At 36.2% G+C, this 19385-nt stretch overlaps 1 protein-coding gene across 1 annotated transcript in view; it reads left to right on the top strand.

Moving 5' to 3' along the window:
- The window catches only part of csmd1b (CUB and Sushi multiple domains 1b), a 325939-nt gene that overhangs the window by 185449 nt on the left and 121105 nt on the right, over window positions 1-19385 (top strand). The window contains exons 34-36 of the mRNA XM_077218011.1: window positions 1677-1773; window positions 9961-10065; window positions 19186-19304. Of these exons, the coding sequence (XP_077074126.1) occupies window positions 1677-1773; window positions 9961-10065; window positions 19186-19304 (321 nt within the window). The remainder of the gene's footprint in view (window positions 1-1676; window positions 1774-9960; window positions 10066-19185; window positions 19305-19385) is intronic.

Here is a 19385-nt window from a genome sequence, read left to right as displayed (position 1 = left end):
GCATAAAGAATTAAGGGACCAGAAACTTCCATACTTCAATGACCGATGTGTATTAGATTTACACCTCAAATCAACATACAGCCAGCAAACACATAACATAAACAGCCTTTCAGCTGCAAAGGAAACACCAAATAGTTCAGACTTTTATAGCAGTTTTGTAGCAGTTTGGCTACCAAGAGCTCAGTCTTTAGAGATGTACGAGTGAGATTAAACAGTACTTAAATGCAATGAGGATAATTCATTACATTTATATAGCGCTTTTCTCTGCACTCAAAGCGCTTTACATAGAAGGGGGGTAATCTCCTCAACTACCACCAATGTGCCGCATCCACCTGGATGATGCGACAGCAGCCATATTGTGCCAGAACACCCACCACACACTTACTTACACACCAGCATACTGGTGGAGAGGAGACAGAGTGATGAAGCCAATTAATATATATATATATATATATATATATATATATATATATATATATATATATATATATATATATATATATATATATATGGGGATGATTAGGAGGCCATGAAGGAGAGAGGCCCCTGGGCAAATTCGGGCAAATGATGAAGCCACATCAGCCTGCAAACGAGTCTCCAAGCGACTGTTGGTATAATTGATTTATTGTAGCTCATGAAATGAACAATAGATGGAAAGAGGGTTGTTGGCAGGATGAAGACAATTAATCCCTTTTTGGTCTATTTATAGTTTAACTGTTTCCTCATGCTTACACGTACCCTCTGCATCAATCAAACAGACAAAATGTGCTTAGTCCTTCTCATTAACATATTTACCAATAACATAGTAACATAAACCTTACCAAACATCATGCATGCAAACAAAGTACTAACAATAGTACAACAGTGAGTTCAAAACAGGGCACAAACACAAGATAGCATCGGTAAGAAAGCTTCTCCATGTGGTTAAAACATCCTTCCTACCTCATGCTTCTTCTCTTCGCTTTTTTATGTATTTAAATAACCGGCTAGAACGCCCCCTAATGACAGGATTAAATATAGTATGAACGGAAAGCTACTGGGACCAAACTAACAGTAAAACTGTTAAAACACGCAAGGAAATGTTATGACTGAACACTGTCAGCCCCCACGAGAGCTGATGTGCATGCTCCGCTCCCAAACAAACAACACACAAAATGGGTGTTTCCCTACCCACGATGTAGCGAGGGCTGGGAGGGGCACTCAATTCAAAATGCTGTTTGCTTGCCATTATACTCCTGTCTTGAGATATATATATATATATATATATATATATATATATATATATATATATATATATATATATATATATGCTTGTGACAAACAAACATCGTTTGGTCTGGGTGCACTTTATAGCTTCCTGGTCATGACGTCACCTGCCTATAATGTCCCAATTCTTGACACAGTGCGAGTTCCCTTGAAAGGGATTATGATCTTTCAGAAATCGTCATGGTATTAACACCATTAGTACATTAACATATGACCATATCCAGCTATGAAATCATTTACATACTGACGTCTTAAAGGTATTAGCAGAAACCACCTGTTTAGGTTAAGAGAAATTGCTTAGGATTATAAGCAATGCTGCAAAAATATAGCATATGACCATTTTGTTAATGAATTGTTTCATTTTACATAAATTTGTCATTTCATGATGTGTGTCTCCATTTTCTTGGCAGATCCAAGTCATGAGCTTTGCTACCGAGCATAACTGGGACTCGTTAGAAATCTATGATGGTGGCGATATGACAGCTCCAAAGCTCGGGAGCTTTTCAGGTTTGTATTGTCTTTATTAATCCCCTTTTAACTGCTAATTTCAATAATAGTCTGTTGGAGTGATACTGCATCTGATTTACAGAAGTCCTCCAACAGCTCATTTGCATATCATGTAGTTCTTTATAGCTCATTACGCTTTCATATTGCAATAAAACCGAGAGCCAAACCCCACCACTGGTTTTATGCCCCTGGATTCTTGGAAGGGCTGAAATTAGCTCCAATCCTGGAACACCATCCCTTACATAACAGATGAATGTCCTCATTTTACATTTGGTTGATTAACAGTATCAATTATTACACCCTTTTGAGTTCCAGTTGGCAAAGCACCACCCACATTTATTCTATCCCACTTCATTATCACGATGTTCAGTACCAAAAAGCTGAATGTTTAAAACTGAAAGATTGACTGTTTTGAGTTTTTTAAATGCCATAATTACAGTTTGTGTTTTACTATGTAGAGTTTAGCTTTTTCTTACTCTACTGAAAAGTGTTTATCTTTTTTTTTTTTCTGTTGTAGTTATTCATAGTGGATATGAAATACTTCTGGAAAGCTAGCATTTTATGATCTCATATTTATGTAATGCTTCTGAGAGACTGCATATCGTCGCTGGTGGGTGGAAAACTTGTATCTCCAAAAATGCTACTTTTAAGAAAATGGAAAAAAAAAACACTGCATTTTTAAACGATTAAACAATAAATTAATCGCATTCTCAAAGTTGATATTGTGGCTTTAAATGGTCAGACACTTGCATGTGTCGTTATATTGTTAACTTTTTACCATAATCAAGCTCAAATGGAGTTATGAGTTTTTTGACCAGCAAATTTTTTAGAATTTGTGACATGTGTTTTGTCGTCATTAGAATATACAGATGATAAAGTTTACTGTACCTATTTGTGCGCTGTTTTTTTTTAATATTATGTTATTAAAGATGAAGTGCTATGCAAAGGCTTTTTAAGACCGTATTGGCAATGACTCAAGTCAAGTCAAGTCACCTTTATTTATATAGCTTATAAATAAATTATATAGCTTATTAAATATATCAGCTTTACTGAGATAATAGGATAATAATATTGTTAAATATAAAAAATTAAAACAACAACAAGTTCTGGACTTAGGCACTCTTCTCTGTTCCTCAATTACATACAACAGTAGCATTTATATATATATATCATGTTTCATGAGTAAAGAAAGTGATGTACTTATTCAAAGAACCAGCTCTTTATTAACTTTTGTATTGCAAACAAGCAGAGACATTTGATACTTCATTCACAATAGAGGTGGTGTTGTAGTTATGAGGTTTTACCAACAGTTTGAGGATCCAGTGAATTACGAGGTTTAGTCACAAGCTTTTTAATACTGTTCATTAGTTAAATAATTTTAAAACCCACAGACGCGTAAAAGAGTAACCAATAGTAATGATTTATAAAAAAAAACAATGTTGAGAAACGAGGTTTCTGTCTGACAGTGACAATATGAAAAAATGGGTAACACTTTATTTTACAGTGTCCTTGTTACATATGTTACATTTACTTACCGTAGTAAAAAGAGTCAATTATGCTTAATTACATGCAACTAACCCTCAACCAAAACCTAATCCTACCCTAACCCTATAATAAGTACATGTAGTTAATTATTATTACTCAGTATTTAAATATATAATTACACTGTAACAATGACACCTTAAAATAAAGTGTAACCAAAAAATATATAAAAATGACCAGCATTTAAAATGGTACAAAAAAAATAAATAGTGACCAGAAGCCGCGTCCTAAGATATACACATTCCCTTATACATTATTATAAATGTTATATCATAAACCTAAAAATACTGTATTGATTAAAAAGAGCTCAAAAATCTAAAAAGGCACATTATGCACCAACTACCCAAACAATAATAAATTGTTTGGGTAGTTGGTGCATAATGTGCCTTTTTAGATTTTTGAGCTCTTTTTAATCAATAATAACAATAATAAATGTTCAAATATACGGTAACAGTTTACAATAAGGTTCATTAGTTAACATTAGTTAATGCATTAACTAATATGAACTAACAATAATCAATATATTTGTTACTGTTCATTTTTGTTAATGTTAGTTAATACAAATAAAGCTGTTCATTGTTTATTCATGTTAGTCACAGGGCATTAACTAATGTTAACAAATACAACCTTTACATTTTAATAATGTATTAGTAAATGTTGGAATTAATATTAACTAAGATTAATAAATGCTGTAGAAGTATTGTTCATTCTTAGTTCATGTTAACTAAGGTAGTTAACTAATGTTAACTAATCAACCTTATTGTAAAGTTTTACCAGAAGGTTAAAAAAAGAACATTACAAAATAAAAAGGAAAACATTTTTTACAAAAAGGTCTCACAGCAAGAATTAGGAAGAGGGGGCAAGATCTTCCTTTGAGAGAGGAGGCTTAACCTTTTTTGGGTCTCTCCCAGTAGACAGAATTGTGGCCAGGCCTCTAGCTATACTTTCAACACGGCTATAATGAACTTCGCCTCTGCGCCACACTAGCATGCTGGTGAAAGGTCACCCAGCCAGGGAGCTCCAGCTGCTTTAAGGCATGTGTTCACTGGCACTTTACACTGTCTAGCACTCCGCACCTTCCCCAAGCCATATTCTCAAAAGCTAAGAAGCACTTTAAATGCTAAACCATCTTCACCCTGTCTCCCGAGACACCTGATGCTAGTCTATGATTGAATTTGATGATAAAACGGTAATTTCCCCTCATTTAGATCTCAATGGTCCAAATTATACAAGCCTGGAGTCATTTGTGAGCATTGGTGAGACATGGCAGGGAATCAGGAGCCAGCGTCATTAGGCATGGTGTTTGGCTGCCCATTAAAATGCACTCTTCACTCTCCTGTCGCCTGCGTGATCGCCTTTTATATCCCTCGCACACTCGCCCATCACAATCGGTCGTTTCATTCTTCCTCTAGTCACAAATCCATTATGATAATACCCTTAATTAAACTGTCAGATATGTTTTGTGTATCTGTCTCCCCACACATTTCATCATGTGGGATTAATTGCGGCTCAACAAATACCAATTTAATTACAACTGCACACATTTTTTGTGTGTCTTTAAAAGATATTGCTGTCATTATTTACATAATTCTGACTGCATGTCAGGATTCTGAAGATGAAACATGGTTGAGATCAGACTATAATCACTATTTCTCCAAAGGAGGCTTTTAAATGTATGAAAATTATGGGTAACACTTTTGAATATTGTTCCAACATCAATGAATATCTGTAAAAGGACAACAGAGGAATGCAATATTAACATTCTAGTAATTGCTATAAACTAACATGAAACTCTGATTACCGAATTAGTAACTAATAGCACTACAATCAGTAACTACATTTTTTAATACCTCACAGAAACTTACTATGAAAATACATACACTTTCATAATTAATGTAAACTAATCAATAACAAATTAATACATTTTAACCACTTGATGGAATATGTAATTTGATTTTTATATTTAATCATATTTTGGGCTACACTTCTTTAAGGTCTCCTTGTTACAGTGTATATATTATATATATTAAATACTGAGTAATATTGATTAACAACATTACTATATATACTATAGGGTTAGGATTAGGGTTTGGTTTAGGGTTAGGTATGCATGTATTTATGCATAATTTACTTGTGTTGTTGTTTTTAACTTAAGTACATGTTATGTGTTACCTTTTTATATATTTATTATTGTTTAACTAGAGGCCACATTTCTGTACATATTTTTTTTCTGTCATTTTGTTGTTAGGAACATGTAGCCTCTGTAGTGTTTAAGGATTTGCTCATGTCGCAAATTAATCAGTGCTTCGCATTTCTGCACAATATCTCCCAAAGCTTCAGTTCCGTACCAAAAATCTATAGACATGTGGTTGGACTCCAGTTCAAACGTTGCCCAATCATCTTTTACCCCAGACATGTTTGAGTCTGATGAATGTGCAACTTTTTTGTCCATCTGTGCGGGAGTAACATCAGTGCTCATCTTAGAGGGAAACATGGGCATGTATTTCACAAAGAATCCTTCTTCTCAAATCCCCCTAATCTATGAGGAGGCATTTCTCCTTCTCCTCTTTGGCAACCAATGTGATGCAGTACTTTAAGAGTTACATATTCTGTCTGGCAAAGTCCATTTAAGCTCATCAGAGTCTCGTCTGAGGCTTTTAAGATCTTCTCAGATTGCCTTGGCCCTAATAGAGATGATAGACTGCTGAATAGCTGGACACTGGTTGAGTTCTACGCAGCTGTCAAACTTCATTCAAAAATGATTAGTCAAATCATTCAAGCGCAAAGGAACATTTTTCAGGCTTCGGTCATCAGTCTAATGTACTTGGACTTGGATCGACTGGAATATGAGCAGTCAGATGGGCAGGGTGTTTTAAATGCAAAACATGATGCCGGTGAACCATTTCCTGGCAAATGCAACTTTGGGCGTTTGGTAAAGATATAAACAATCCATGTATGAATTAATGCTATAGATGTGAATTTAAAATAAATCTTTCTTCTCAAACTAAAGAGTTCTCCAAGAGCATGCCATGGCTATGTGGGTGTATTCAAGCATTCATCCCGAGTCGCTGTGTGGCGGCATACTATAAGGCACTGAATACTCTAAGCTGTATTTGTTGATTCTTTTAACAATCTTGTTTACTCCAGCCTTATTTACTTTTACACAGTATTTGTACATTCATTCCCACAGGGAGATGTTGGATTCTGATGTGATGCATTGCAGTTTTTTGTTGTTGTTGTTGTTGTTGTCGTCGTTGTTGTTGTTGTTGTTGTTGTTGTTGTTGTTGTTGTTGTTGTTTTGCCAGAGCTCTACTTCATTTATTACTGTCTTGTCGTGAGATACAGTTTTCCATCTTTTTACACCATAAATAACATTCTTCAAATGCTTTGAATTAACTATGCAAACTGTAATGTTACCACAGGTGAGATGGGAACAATTTACAATAAGGTTCCAATTGTTAATACATATACAATATATACAATATAATAAAAAAATGCTTCCAAATCTCAACATTTACTAATACTAATATGAAAGTCCCCCTGTAGTCAATAATTATGTCCCTTAAAACTCATCTTTGATCACCAAAATTGCCTATTTCATTCTTTTTTTCCTGTGATTTTTTACATTTATTTTTATTCATGCCTTAAAAGGGAGTCTTTCATATTACTATTAGTAAATGTTGATATTTGGAAGCATTTTTTTTAATTGTTAATCTATTTGGTTCCACTTTATTTCGATAGTCCACTTTAGACTTTCTACTAACTATAAGTAACTTTGCAACCACATGTCAACTAACTCTCATTAGAGTATTAGTAGACTGTCAGTAGACTGTTAGGTTATGGTTATGGGTTAGGGTTCGGGTTAGTGGAATAAGTTGACTTGTAGTTGCCCAGTTACTTATTGTTAGTAGAATGTCTGTTGGAGGACCATCAAAATATAGTGTTAGCAGATATTAAGCAGACAGTCTACTAATACTCTAATGAGAGTTAGTTGATATGTAGTTGCAAAGTTACTTATGGTTAGTAGAATGTCTAAAGTGGACTATCGAAATAAAATGTTACTGTTCATTTTAACTCTACACCCTTGCTTAATTTAGTATACGCAGAACCATGAATATGTAAATGAGCCCCCCCTCCACTCACTCATACAGGGTCGCCTACAAGTCGATGTATCAGAATGATAATGTGTTTTATGTATCGCTTTCCACGTCGGACACATAACGGTAATTAATATGACTAGCCTTTTGCTCTATTATGTAATCAAACAGCTAATAATGTGTTGCTAATGTTACATAAACCACATTCCTATTCGCCACCTCAGAGTCAGACTGCTGCCTTATAAAAATCAGTATCCTTAGAACGCTTTAGGTAACTTAGAACATCAGTGGAGAAAGGCATGTAGTTCATCATAACATCATATACATAATTTGCTCGCTATATTGCTAAATGTGCCCGATTTTTCATATCAACAGAAAAATAGCCAGGATAACGTAGCTTCTCTTGAGGGTCCCCTGCTTCGCAGCATAGTAATGATGATATGCTAAAACCCGCCCACACGTTCATGTGATTGGTTACAAGGTTTTTTTTCACTGCAGTTTTAAGTACAAAATATTCAGCAATAGTGTTGACTTAAGAATTTGCACATTGTTTGTCTTAAATCATATTAGAAACACCACATAGACATATAAACATCATTAAAAACTTAATTTTCACCACAGGATGTATTTAAAATCAAAAGATGTAACTGTTAATAGTATGTAAAACCTGAGCTATTGTGAGCTAACAATGTTTGTATTAACATTTGTATTTTTATTAAGTAACATTAACAAAGATCATTTAATAGTGCAACAAATGTATTGCTCATTGTTGGTTAATGTTATTTAATGCATTGGACCTTATTGTAAAGTGCTACTAGCAAGACTTATTGCAAAGGAATTCCAGTGTCAATAAAGTCTTCTGTACAACAGTGGCTCTCAACTGGTTTTCTTTAGGACCCAGTTTTTACAATTTTACTTGGGACATCAATTAGGGACCCAACACAAAAGACATGTTTATTGTACAATACAGGTTACAAAAATGTCCTTATAATCAAATATTACATTACATTAACAAATTTTACCATGAACCGCGTTGGATGAACAATATGATGGATGGATGGATGGATGATATGTATAGATGGATGGATGGATGGACAGTTGGATAGAGTGATGGATGAATGGATGGATAGAAAGTTGGATAGAGTAATGGATGGGTGGATGGATGGATGGATGGATGGATGGACGGACAGACAGTTGGATAGAGTGGTGGATGAATGGATGGATGGATGGATGGATGGACAGACAGTTGGATAGAGTGGTGGATGGATGGATAAATGGATGGATAGACAGTTGGATAAAGTGATGGATGGATAGAAAGTTGGATAGAGGGATGGAAGGATGGATTGATATTCATGCCAACTTGAGGTTTATGTCTTCGGATACTTTCCAAACTGTGTATTAACATTTACCCTGGTGCAACTGTACAGGTATTACTGTATAATGTGATTTTGCTTTGTTTTTATAAACTGGGGGGTGACTGAATTATTTCTGTGGTAATTGATATCAGCCAACATGTCAGTGAAGCACAACTTGTATTGAACCCAGAACATTTCGTTAACACATGTCCGCCCACATTACTTATCAGTGCCTGTTCAGTATTCTGCGACTTGGCAGGAATTTCCTAATGATACAGTTGCAAAAACAGCCTGTTAAATTTTGTATGTTAGGGAAACGGTAGAACAAAATTAACTAATGCTACTATGGTGCAAAGTAACATTTACTAAAAGTTTAAGTGTCAAAAATAAAGTAATGGTCTAAAATATTAAATGATAGAAAATAGCCCCTATGTTAAATATTAAAGATATCAAAATATTAGATTTCTGGTCTTAATGTGAACAATTCATTGGTGCACCTCTTCAGTTACCTGAATCTGGTACATAACGCCCTTTTCTTTTCGTTTCTTTTTTTTTTTTTTTTTTACAATCCAACCAATTCCTAAATGATAAAATCAAGTCCCGGCCAACAGATTTTCTCTCCCATTTCACTCAGAAATATATCAGATTATTAAAGTTGCACTTTCATGTTGACTTTAAGGATATTATGTAGTATTCATGACATTTTCTCCACATATTAAAGATGTCACACTCTATATTAGCTCTGTCCATATATGTATAAGCAGAAGGAAAATCCTCTGCTTTGAATCTAGAGTGGCAGTGGCTGTTTTGCTTTTTAGTCGGATGATAAGTGACTCTTTCCTCTGAGCTGTGAGGAAAGTTCCCCCACGAGAGCTCGGAAGGATAGCGACACACTTCAATGACTAGCGCATGTCAAACATTTCCTTTTTGCCGACTCCGTTTCATTTGGCTGATGTCCAAAACGGTTGAGTCTTTTCACGAGAGCGATACGCCTGCCGTGATTAACAGCTGCTTACCTCCCTTTGCCCTTTTGTTTCTGTGTGCACACTCTCATCATTTAGCTAGTGTGTGTGTATGTGTGTGTGTGTGTGTGTGTGCGTGCGAGATATCGCTGGAATGAGAACACAATGTCCGTGTGTGTGATAACTGTAGCCCTTTTCTTGCTCAGGCCTCTTTCTGGTGTTATCTTCCAGGTACAACGGCTCCAGCCTTGTTAAACAGCACCTCCAACCAGCTTTACCTGCACTTCCATACAGATATCAGTGTCGTCGCGGCTGGATTTCACCTTGAGTACAAAAGTGAGTATAGAACATGTCACTAAGGTGCTTTCATTATCCTGAACCCTCTGCCCTTGGTAACAGTCCAGAGCAAGACTCGCCGCTGTATTTCACCGGCAAACACACACATGGCAGGGACACGAACACACACATGCACACACACCGAGCCGTATTTCTTTCTTCTCTCTGTGCTCTGCTGTCAGGTAAAGGCAGACGACTGTGAACCCCAGCCCTCATTATTTGCTCGGCTGCGGCGTTTGTGTTTGCCGAGACCAGCACGAAGAAAATTGGAAAACGATGGGGATCCAGTTGAACCTTACATGGTTCATAAAACATCTAAAAAAACAGTTGTATATTTTCAGTCGTACATTTTTATTTATTTATTTTTACTGATGTCATCAGTGGCCTCACAATGTATCTGGACAAAAGCACACTTCAATTTCATTGCAATAGATAAGTAGTTTTCAACCCCCAAAAAATTGGTGTTGTTTGCTTTTTAGTAATTTTTCACTTATAAATTGCTAGTAGATTTCACAAATAATTACAAAGAAACGACAAATCACATATTGAATTGAACGTGATATTTTGAAGTAAAAATACTGAAATAGTATTTTGTCGTAAAATGTACTCCAATTATCTGTTTTATATAAATGAAAAATATTTGTTGAAAAACATTTTTTACAGTGTGGTATTGAATGAGTGCACTCGATAATGTCCACTATGGTTTCGGACACCACTACAAATGCCTGTCCCCTCAAATATTGCCCTATTTAAGGGTATAGAGGGCGATTTAGAACACAGCCAATGTGTCAGATAAGAGAGACATCCATGCATCCACCCATCCATCCATCCATACATAGATACATACATCCATACATGTGCAGTGATGTGGGCAGGGTTGTTATAAAAAGTAAATTCAATTAAACTTTTGAAATTTAATAAACTTTAACATTAAAGCTACAGACTGCAGCTTTAATGTTAAAGTTTATTAAATTTCAAAAGTTTAATTGAATTTACTTTTTATAACAACCCTGCCCACATCACTGCACATGTATGGATGTATGTATCTATGTATGGATGGATGGATGGATGGGTGGATGCATGGATGTCTCTCTTTGTCGCCATCTCTGTTCGAAATCTGTAATTGCAGTTTTTCGCGGAATTATAAACTTTCCGTGAGTTGTAAATCGACATGAAACAGCGAGGATGAACACAATGTTTTGAGGAGACTGCGCGTCTGTCAGTCGCCGCGCCAGTGTGGATACCGGCATTCAGAATCACACATTCTACTTTTTGGAAGTACAGTATGACCAACATAATAATTTTCACCGGAAAATGTCATCTGAACAAGTAAGTAACATCCACTTTTGTTCTGATCTACTAAGGGGGAAAAAAGCATAACATCTTACGACAGGAAAATTTTCCCTTTACCGATCTGATTCAGCTCTAACGTTAATGCTTGACAACGGAGAAGGCGGGTTTCTTGGAGTATTGGAGTAGAGGTGAATTGCTCCCTCTCATAGCTAGCACAAAATAATTCATATTTACCATAATAGCAAAACTAAAAAAGCCACAACAAAGGAAACTCCGTAACTGTGTGAATTAAGCGAACAAGTGTGCTACTGTTACATGATTGGACTATTGAAAATTCTTAATGTTACCTGTCCAGCAGAAAAAAAGTGGCCTCTGCATCAGTTTTGAACCCCTTCAAATCACGGAGTTCACGCCACCTTTCAAAAGCCCTGCCGATGTATATCCTTGTTTTCGCGTGGGCCGGTTGCAGTCTCTTTACCACTCCGAAGTCCAAATTCTTTTGGGTTTTACAACTGGTGAATCTCCAGTTGTCACTGGTGATTGTCGTTCGAACCTTTCTGGATCCGCCATAAGTTTAATTATTTAAAGTGCTGTGAGAAAAGGCTAAAAATTTCCACCTCCAACATCCTCACGCAATATAGCCTACTAGCCGAGACTCCTTCTCTTTGTGTACAGATGTGACGTAATGACGCAAAGACATGCTCGAATTTCCCGCGGAAATCCACCAGTAACACTGGAATTAAAATCACTATTACAAGCTAACCGTTTTGAATCGAGCTAAGGCAAGAAAATATTTTGAACACTGGCTGGTTATGTTTTTTATTATAATTATTATTTTGGATAATTTTTAACCCAAAAAAGTTACGGACTGCAGCTTTAAATAAAATATGTAACAAAAACTTTTTTCAGTAAGTTTTCAAGGCAACATTTTTCATTTAGTTTAAGTTGAAGTGCTAAAGTAACTACTTAATAAAAAATAAAAAAAATTACATAACAAAATTACTAAAACTTTAACAAAAAATTTAACTAAAATAGAAAATCTTAAAATAAAATATAATTCAAAATAATAATAAAAAAACCAGAATGAAGTAATAGTATAATAGTAAAACAATAGTATATAAATCATACTACAATAACACTGGCAGTGGATCCCCACGACCAGGCTTGAAAACCATTGCAATAGATAACAAAATATGCAAATACTGAATATTTTGACATAATTAAAGTTTTCCTTTCAAAGAAGTTAATAAGTTTCTTATTAACAGAACAGCAGGACTGGGTGTTTAACAATCAATAAAGCGACAGCTAGTACTTCTCAAAGTCCGGACTCCGGGAATTCAATTCAGGGAGGGAATTCAATCCGGACCCGCCTCCATTTCGTATCTCAAGAGCACTAATTGTGTGTAAGGGATTAAAAGTGTGGATCTCCTACTTTGATAAACGCATGTTAAAATCATTTGTTTATTTTTTGAGATGGTTCGAAATTAAAACGAAGGCGAGATATTTAAAGTTTTCCTCTGTGATTTAGTTACCATGACATCCAGTGAGTGTATGACTTTTGACGTAATTGGCCGCAACGCGACACCGCAGTAAGCGTTTGAATGGGTGTGGAGGATTTCATTGTCCAGGAAAAGAAAAGTTGATGAAGAAAATAGAGTTTTCAAAGGACAGAGAGGTATGTGTTCACAAATATCCCAAGTCTCACGGAAGTTCCAGGAGTCTCCCGCATATTGATAGCGGCTCCCTGATGCTCGCAAATTAATTCAAATCTCCCGCAATGTAGAGCTCGCAGCTCCAAACCGTGTAGTGCGCGCACGGCAGAGAGGGAGAGAGCGACCTTACGTGTGTGTGCGCAAATGTGCGTGGTGCCTCATGAAGCGCATGCATTTTTATTACTGGTACCTACTTTTAATTGCCAAAATTTTATTCGAATCTGTGTCCCACATGTGTGCAACATCACATTGCATTTTCTAAACTCAATCAATACACCAACCAAAGTTATTGTAACAGTTATTCTATAAGCCAGCTATTAGATAAGCTATATAGCTATTACAAATATTTTAATTTATGGAAAATATTTAAGCAATGTCACATGAGCAAATTTGCTGTTGTATTGAATTTTAGAGACAAAGCCTGTGTGTGTGTGTGTGTGTGTGTGTGTGTGTGTGTGTGTGTGTGTGTGTGTGTGTGTGTGTGTGTGTGTGTGTGTTCAAGCCTTTCAGACTGTGACCTTTAATGTGCTCAAACCAAGCCTCATAAACCACCATACCAATTCACTTTCTGCATGTCCCATTTGTCCATTTCTAAGGGCAGTGTTCCCAGAGGGACAGCCCAATTTATCCATGTTTCTTTCTCTCGTCTGTGAAAGGGCAGTTTAGGGCGGACTGGCTGCAGCAAAGTTATATGTGACTAGACACAAAATAGATAGGTAGATAGAACATTTGATAATGAAAGTGCTAGGAGTTAAGGCCCCACACAATTATCGTCCGAACTCTTCGCACGTTAAAAAAAATAAATGTGTGTCAATCACGTTTACACACTGCTTCCGAAAATTTCGTCCTGTCATGAAAAATTTTTTTTTAGCGAGTTCGATTTTAGAGTTGAACATTTTGGTCTCAAAAAAGCTTAAATAACAGTATGTTGATTTTGTAAAGCCAAACTAATTAAACTCCATCAAAAGCAGCATTAACAACTGTAACTGCCTTTACAGTGTAAGCAGCCTCAGTAAATACAGTTAATACCTTATCTGCATCTCTCTGGTTAGTAAACAGATAAATGCAATGTGGAGTTCTAGAGATTTTGACCCTGGGGTGAGCTCAGATTAGCTTCTTTCTTTTTTTTGTCTTACTCTCTTTATCACTCTTTCCCTCCTTGTGCCCTTTCTTCTTTTACTGTATATGTTCCAGTGGATTAATCAGGGACATTTTTATTTTTGCGGAGCAAGCTGTCAAGCATATCCTCCAAAAAACAGATGAGAAAATAACTGTACAGAGATAAAGCAACAGAAATATGCATTAAACAATGTGTAAATGAGTCTATAAATAACAAAATAACACTAGCGACAGCAGCAGATGTAAAATCATCTTTTTTTTAGCTTAAGGTCATCACATTCTCACTGAGCTTTGGAAGCATGAATGTACATGTTGGGTATCACATGTAGCAAATTAGCTCTAAAGAAAAATTAATAATCAATCATAACTTGTTATAATTGATTATGAATATTTGGATCAGTTAATAGAATTAACTTAAAGCTGCAGTAGGGAGTTTTGAGAAAATGTTGACTTAGCCTGAAAATTTGAACAAGCACAACTTACAGGTCCAACCCCCTTGCTCTCTGCTGCGCTACAGCTCCTCCCTCCACAGCTCCTCCCCCACAGCGGAGCCTGCCGTGAACGCGCAGGCTAGTAAGCAGGACCACCGATGACGGCGGATTATAAACAGTTATGGAACATTCACTAATAGGGACGAAACATCAACAATATGCTTCACATTGACTATGGCCTGCCCATACTTTGACTACAAACTTGGTCCTCAAATCATTATGTATTTTGCAATACATGTAACTTTATAAGGTTGCACTCTTTCTATAAGTTATAGCTACTAAGATAACGTTAAAGGATTAGTTCACTTTAAAAAAAAAAACTTTTGCTGATAATTTACTCACCCCGATGCCATCCACGATGTCCATGTCTTTCTTTCTTCAGTCGAAAAGAAATTAAGTTTTTTGATGAAAACATTCCAGGCTTTTTCTCCATATAACGGACTTCAATAGGACACAAACGTTTCGAGGACCAAATGACAGTTTCAGCGCAGCTTCAAAGGGTTTTAAACGATACCAGACGATGAATAAGGGTCTTATCTAGTGAAACGATCGGTCATTTCAAAAATAAATAAAAAACTTTAAGTTTTATAAGCACATATGCCCACCTTGCTCTGTTCTGTGATGCACGTTCGTGATCCTGTTCGAACACATTCATCAAAATGAACAAATCTTTTTTCGAGTCATTTCGTTCGTTGAATGAACTAAATGACTCGAAAAAAGATTCGTTCATTTGGATGAACGAGTTTGAACAGGAGAGTCACGAACGATGGTACGCGCTCGCGCTGTGCAAGAGAGGGTTGATCAACGCGTACACGAGCGTGATTGACACTGCTAAGACATTCCTCCTGGCTCTGATTGGTTGTTTCTGACCGGGAGTGGTGTATTTCTGCAAATGGCAGTAGAACCACAGGGAGGAGCCAGAGGAGCTAGATTTTTTTGACAGATTATCTGTCTCATATTCTACTTTCAGGACATAATGACAGTTTTAACAAATATTTGTTTACAAAAGCTACCTACTGGAGCTTTAATGTAGTAAAATTAATACTACAATCAGTCCACCTGTTTGTCCCGTGAACACTGTGTTCATGTGAATCACAGTGTTAATTGTTTATCAGTTCTAAGAAATGTTCATTTCCGGGGAAGGGAAATGTCTTTCTTACTCTACAGTACTATTAAGAGCCTGTAGTCAAAATCTAAATCGTTAAATAAACCTTGTTGCAAGCAGAGAATCAGAACCAAATATGTATTGTGCACAAGTTTTATTAACTAAATCACAAACATAACTAAACTAAACACACATATATACATGCATAGGTAAAATGGTGAGTGACAGAATGAAACCGGAAGCAGGAAATGGAACTATGGAAAAGTAGGCTGGTGTTGAGTCAAGGCCTGCTGCCCTGGGGTCTGGGGCCTGGTGCGGCCCTGCAGGACAGCAACCCGAACGTACAAGAGAGGGCCAAGAGAGAGAAGGACTTGTGTAGAGGCCATTTAAAGCCTGAGAAAGGTCCCACCTTTCAGGGTTGGCTCAACCAATAAGAAAGGGGGAATTTCTAATCGGGAGATTCCTCTGTTAGGAGGATTTATGACGCCATCTCAAGTGTGGTTAGACATATATCTCTCCGTTTATGTCCATTTATACTCAGATATAACAAACACACACTGTATTCTAATAGAAGGTTATGTACACTAAAGTGTGGGTCTTTTCTATGGCCTCTACTTTTTTCCACGTGACCACATTTTTAACAGCATTAAAACCTCTGATCGTTGTCATGGTAACCAAGACCCTTCTTGCCCTTGTTGGAGGGATGGAACCATAGATCCCAGAATGAGTTTTAAAGATTATTTGTTAAATATAACAAATAATTGTGTCTGATTTGTCTGTCATTACACACAAAACAGGTGAAAGTCACAGGAGAAGAGTCAAAGCTTCAATTGAACTATGATTGGCTGATGACTCTGTCAAGGTTATTGTATCTGATAATTTCTGTGAATATCATGTGAAAAACCAGTCTGTAAATCAACCTGAATGGGTTGAACTGGTAATTACAACTCAACTTCTGAAACCAAAAATAATTATCTGTGAGTAAACTAATTTTTAGCGACCACTCAGACCTCTCAGTTTAATTAAGGCGCACCTTTAATATTTGCAATGTGTATTGAGGGATAATGACTAATAGTCTGAATAAACGAATAATAATAAAAGCCGAACAATAGTGAGTAGTAACAAACAAAAAATAAACAAATTAAACTTGTTGCTGTATTATTATTATTATTGGATACTTTTGGCCAACTAAAAAAGTACCCTAACTTGTTACAGCTTTTCTCAAATTGTATTTATGGTTTGGTTTAATATAATATTTGTTTATAAATTGTACTTTTAAGTAGTCTGATGTTGTTTGTTTATGTATCTTGAGGATCTTGTTAAATGTTCCTTGTTGTTGTGCGTGTTTCTTCCCTCTCTAAGTTGTATTATTTGCTTTAAAACAAACTGAACAAACAAAAATAAATAAATAAATAAAGTTAGAAATAGTAGAAACCATAATTTTCACTTTAAATGTGCTCTAAGCGATGTTGGGTGATGTCACTTCTTGTTGACGTTTAAAGTATTGTCAAACAAAACGAAGGCTAGCTCGACCCTCCCTCCTCCTCATCCGCGCATTAACCCCCCAAACCCTTCTCGTCGGTTATTGGCTGGAACAGTTTATGTTTCGTGGTGCGGGTTAGCCCGGTTTGTATTTGTTGCCGTTTTTGGAGCCAGGGGTGTCTGCAGAGACCGCGTTTTTTTACAGGCAGCTAGCGGATAGTGAGGAGATGTTTGCTGTATATGACAAAAAATGTTTTGGCCTAAAAAACGCGTGACATCGCTTAGAGCACCTTTAAATAAATACATTTTTTTCAGTGTATATAAAATATTATTATTTTCTTGTTAGTGTTTGGTAAACTTTTTTCTTTCTGGCTTCAACCCAGAAACACCACATGGAACGGGAACAGAATTGATTTACTGAATGGGACTGAACTAAAAAAGAAAACTCCAATGCTGAGTGTTACGGGTGTGTGCGTGAACACAGAACATAAACACACAGAAGATTAAGGTTCCAACACAAAGTTTACTTATAATCTAAGCAGGTAGCAGAAATACACACACAAATGTATAAACGTGACCGGACACTGAATGACGGCGAAGGATAAACTTAAGTAGTGTGAATACAAATGAGCTAATTTGTAATATACAGCTGATACACATTAACTCATAATGACAGAAACCATGACGACCAAGGAGTGGTGGAAAAATAAACAAAGGGAGATAGAAACTACTGAATGCAAACTAAAAGTCAATGATAACTAAAGAAACTGAACATAATGGTGACACTGAGAGGGACTTTGCCTTTTCATTTTAGAGGGCCATACCACTCAGATTAATATATGCTGCAACATTAGCTTTGTGGAAAATTTAAGAATCAGGTTGACTGATGTACTGGAGGGCTATGAATAAAGATGAAATGGAGTGAGAAAGAGAGGGTCTTGGCAAACCGCTTCAATTTGCTACATCGCCATCAGCTTTGAGCTGTCATCTTTGGCTCAGCTCTCAGAACATAAGCTCTTTCCTTGCCCAGTTTCATAGTACATCCTCTGAGAGACCCCACAGCAGGGTCATTGTAGTTAACTAAAACCATAAAAATAAATATAAAAAGTTTTGTTCCTTGAAATAAAATAAAATAAAGTATTAAAAAGTGTATATTTTATTTCAGCTAGTTATCAGGGCAAATTTTTATTTTATCATTTTTATTTAATTTAACCTGAAGAACTAAAATAACTAAAACGGACGTAAAAAATAATAACTATATAAACATATTCTTTAAAAAAAATGACAAAAGAGAATAAAGTTAAAATGCGAATATAAAAACAATTTAAAATATGAATAAAAACTATAATAGTATCTGATTGATACTAAAATAACTCTCGCCCACAGTAAAGCACATCTAAGAAATGGTGCACAATGACCATGAAACATCATCTTGCATTCAGAACTAATTGAATTCTTAATGTATTATTATTAATGTATTGTTATAATTTAGTTGTAGTGACCATTAAAGATCACAAAAGCAATTTTCTCTTTTAATCTTCTTTTGTTTGTAGACATATTTCTGCAGTGTAACTTTATCACAAACGAACACTCGATGAGTGATGTTTGCAAAAATACAGAAAAAAGCACACCACAGTGACAAAGCCACCCGTTGTGTGCCATATCTCAACAAGAGAAATGCAGAAAGCACGCTCTCATGAACCACACCACAGCCGTTGCCAGGGCAACATCTTGCGCAGTCTATTATGGTACTGAATTTACGCACTGAAATCGAGTGGATAAAAGACAGCATAAAACTACAATGAGCATATGGGTTCAAATAATTGGGAAAACCTGACACAATAACTGTATCTGTTTTTGAGGGGTTATGGTATAATATGCTGATTCTGTATCTTGATGCCTTCTCTGATCCATTTAGCTGTGGGACTGACAACCTGCCCAGAACCCGTGATCCCAGCCAATGGCATTAAGAATGGCGACAGGTACATGGTGAATGAGGTTGTGTCATTCAGCTGTGAGCCGGGATATGTGCTTCAGGTATGGTGCTGATTTTTCACAGCCCTGACACACACATACAGTTTGCCTCATTTGCACTCAGGTACAAAAGAGCAATCATGT

The sequence above is a fragment of the Siphateles boraxobius genome, unplaced genomic scaffold (genome assembly GCF_051911475.1).
Source record: "Siphateles boraxobius isolate OS27281-9 unplaced genomic scaffold, OSU_SipBor_1 12, whole genome shotgun sequence".
NCBI classification, from domain to species: domain Eukaryota; kingdom Metazoa; phylum Chordata; class Actinopteri; order Cypriniformes; family Leuciscidae; genus Siphateles; species Siphateles boraxobius.
Note: the sequence above shows the minus strand (reverse complement) of the source record. Positions and strands in the feature narration are given on the sequence as shown.